Genomic DNA, 2,824 nt, shown 5'->3' on the forward strand with positions numbered 1-2,824 from the left:
GGGTTTTCTTTCGTAACAATAGTGCGCGTACCTGCCTTTTATTTTGATTAATTTGTGCAAATAAGGAGCGAAGTGCTCAGAAGCACGCCTGATTGCGAATGCCAAGGCTGTTCAAGGCAAACCTGGATTCTCATTGACCCTCCACACGCATAGCTTCGATACTTCCTCTATTCATTTAAGGACTCTCATTGGACAAAAGGATGTCTCTGTTTGAAGCAAGTTTTGTATAAAAAGGAGCAAAATCTAGTTCGATTCAGCAGTCTCTATTTCAGATTTCTACCTGCACCATGGCTGGAGTAAGTGTCTTTATGTAACAAATCGCCCTGGACTTTAACATAATTTCGCATATTAGGGGAGAATAGTTGGTGATTTATTATCAGCTTTAAATTTGTGTCGCTCTTGCTGCCTCTCATTTTGCTACCTGATGTAATCTTCACGATATTAATATCACATAATTTGTAACTAGTTAGCCTACCGAAAAGGTAAGACATTCTGGACGGGTTTCAAGGCAGGTATACAATGCGATGGCTGAATATATTTATTATTTGAAATTCATTCCCAGGTATTTTTTAATTGTTTAAGCTAAATAAAAGGTCGAAAACACCAACGAATGCCAGACGCGTTATAGAGTAAACTTGCTTGCATAACTTGTCACAGATCTCTCTAAACAAGCTGTGTTTGTAGATTTGTGTTTTTCCTTATTCCCTTTGTTCCCCTCCTCCAGGGATTAATATGGTCATACTAGTCCAGTTGCTTGCACCTTTGTATTAATTGCACTGTCATTATAACCTTACGATGTAGGCCGTTCTCTTTTGTAGGTGTTAGGCTGGTGGCAGCTTATAAAACCCGTTTTCCCAACTGACGTCGAACTCCGCGTTAGCTCAGTTGGCTCAGTTGGTATTCTCAGTTAGCTCAGATGGCATTTCAGCTCCACCAGAAAAATTAGATGTCCCTGGTTGAATACCAGGCTCAGGCGGATTTTTTCGTTCGCGCACCATTCATCTGGCTGTATTTGAAGATTTGTGTTTGTCCTTTATTTCATTTGTTCCCCTTTTACAGGGATCACTTTCGTCATTCTTGTCCAGCTCGATTGCACCTTTGCAATACTTGAGTTATCATTATAACCTTAAAGAGCAAGCTGTTCACTTCTGTCAGTGTTATACAGGTGGCAATATCTGTTTGCTCTACTTACGCCTAACTACTGGTTAGCTCAGTTGGTAGAGCGCTCTTCTAGAAATGAAGAGGTCTCTGTTTCGATACCAGAACCAGGCGGCTTTTTCGGTTATGCACCAGTCGCCTAGCTGTATTTGCAGATTTGTGTTTGTTCTCTGTCCCACTTGTTCCCCTTCTCCAAGGATTATTATCGTCATTCTTGTTCATCTCGAGCGCACCTTTGCATTAATTACTTCTCTCTCACACAGTTCCGAGCTTGCCTTCTCCTGGCCCTGGCCACCAGCGCCTTCGCTGGCTACACCCACGGAGGCTACGGCTATGGTCTTGGCTACGGCGGTCTGGGTTACGCCGGCCTCGGCTACGGCGGCCTCGGCTACTCCGGCCTTGGCTATGGCGGCTTCGGCTACTCCGGCCTTGGCTACGGCCTCGGCTATGGACATGGTCTCGGTTACGGTCACGCTGTCGGTCTCGGCCACGGCATCGGCTACTCCGTCGCTGCCCCAGTCGCTAGCTACGCTGTTGCTGCTCCAGCCGTGAGCCGCACCGTGTCCACTTCCTACCACGCTGCCCCAGCAGTCGCCTCCTACGCCGTGGCTCCAGCTGTGGCCAAGGTTGCCACCACCTACGCCGCCCCCGCTGTGGCCAAGGTCGCTACCACTTACGCCGCCCCAGCTGTTGCCTCCTACGCTGTTGCACCAATCGCAACCTACGCTGCTGCCCCGGCCGTTGCCAAGGTTGCCACCACCTACCAAGCTGCTCCAGCTGTTGCCTCCTACGCAGTTGCCCCAGCCGTGACCAGGGTTGCCACCGCCTACCACGCTGCTCCAGCTATCGCCACCTACGCTGCTCCAGCTGTCGCCTCCTACGCTGTTGCCCCAGCTGTTTCCAAGGTTGCCACCACCTACCACGCTGCCCCAGCCGTCGCCAGCTACCAGACCTACCACGCTGCCCCAGCAGTCGCCACCGTCGCCCACGCTCCAGCTTACGGTTATGGAGTCAGCAGCCTCGGGTACGGCGTCGGTCACTACGGCTTCGGTCACGGTCTTGGCAGCTACGGCCTGAACTACGGTTACGGCCTTGGTGGCTTCAACGACTACACCGCTCTCCTCCGCAGGAAGAAGTGTAAGTAGGGTTTTATTTTTTTATTATTTAGGGCTTTTTATCCATTGGTTTTCATTTATTTGTCAGTGACACAATCAAAACTTCATAGACGCTGGATTTGATAATTTGATAGTTCCATTCTACTTTTTCTTACAGAAACTGCCACGAACCTTCTGGATATATCCTGCAAGCTTCAGAGAGTCTTTTCTGGCCCTTTTTTTCCTGTCACCGGAAAATGTGGCCTATGTGCTCTCAATAAATTATTTTGAATGCTGTATACATGAGTACATGAGTACATGTTTCTCGTTCCCGCTGGGGCCCATTCTGTCTTGAGGTATATTAATTGCTTGCTCATTTGCTCCAATCTCCACGTTCACCGCTAATTGCGATATATGGCATATATGGACGACACGTAAAAAAAAAAAAAAGACGATCAACCTTGAATTAATTTTACAGCGATCTGACATTTTACACTGTAATGTGCGACTGATAAAATGTAATTTTGGCTTTATACAAATCGCCCGCAGCATTGTCAACACAGAGAAGGCGC

The 2,824-nt window shown here is 47.9% G+C and overlaps 1 protein-coding gene across 1 annotated transcript; it reads left to right on the top strand.

Moving 5' to 3' along the window:
- The first annotated feature begins 287 nt into the window (after positions 1-287).
- LOC121046012 (cuticle protein 16.5-like) lies at positions 288-2,551 on the top strand. Its single transcript, XM_040499605.1, has 3 exons — positions 288-296; positions 1,422-2,295; positions 2,431-2,551. Coding segments are annotated over exons 1-3 (885 nt in total). The 3' UTR covers positions 2,433-2,551.
- Positions 2,552-2,824: the final 273 nt, after the last annotated feature.

Source organism: Ixodes scapularis, unplaced genomic scaffold (genome assembly GCF_016920785.2).
Source record: "Ixodes scapularis isolate PalLabHiFi unplaced genomic scaffold, ASM1692078v2 PGA_scaffold1__304_contigs__length_218370807, whole genome shotgun sequence".
Lineage (NCBI taxonomy): Eukaryota > Metazoa > Arthropoda > Arachnida > Ixodida > Ixodidae > Ixodes > Ixodes scapularis.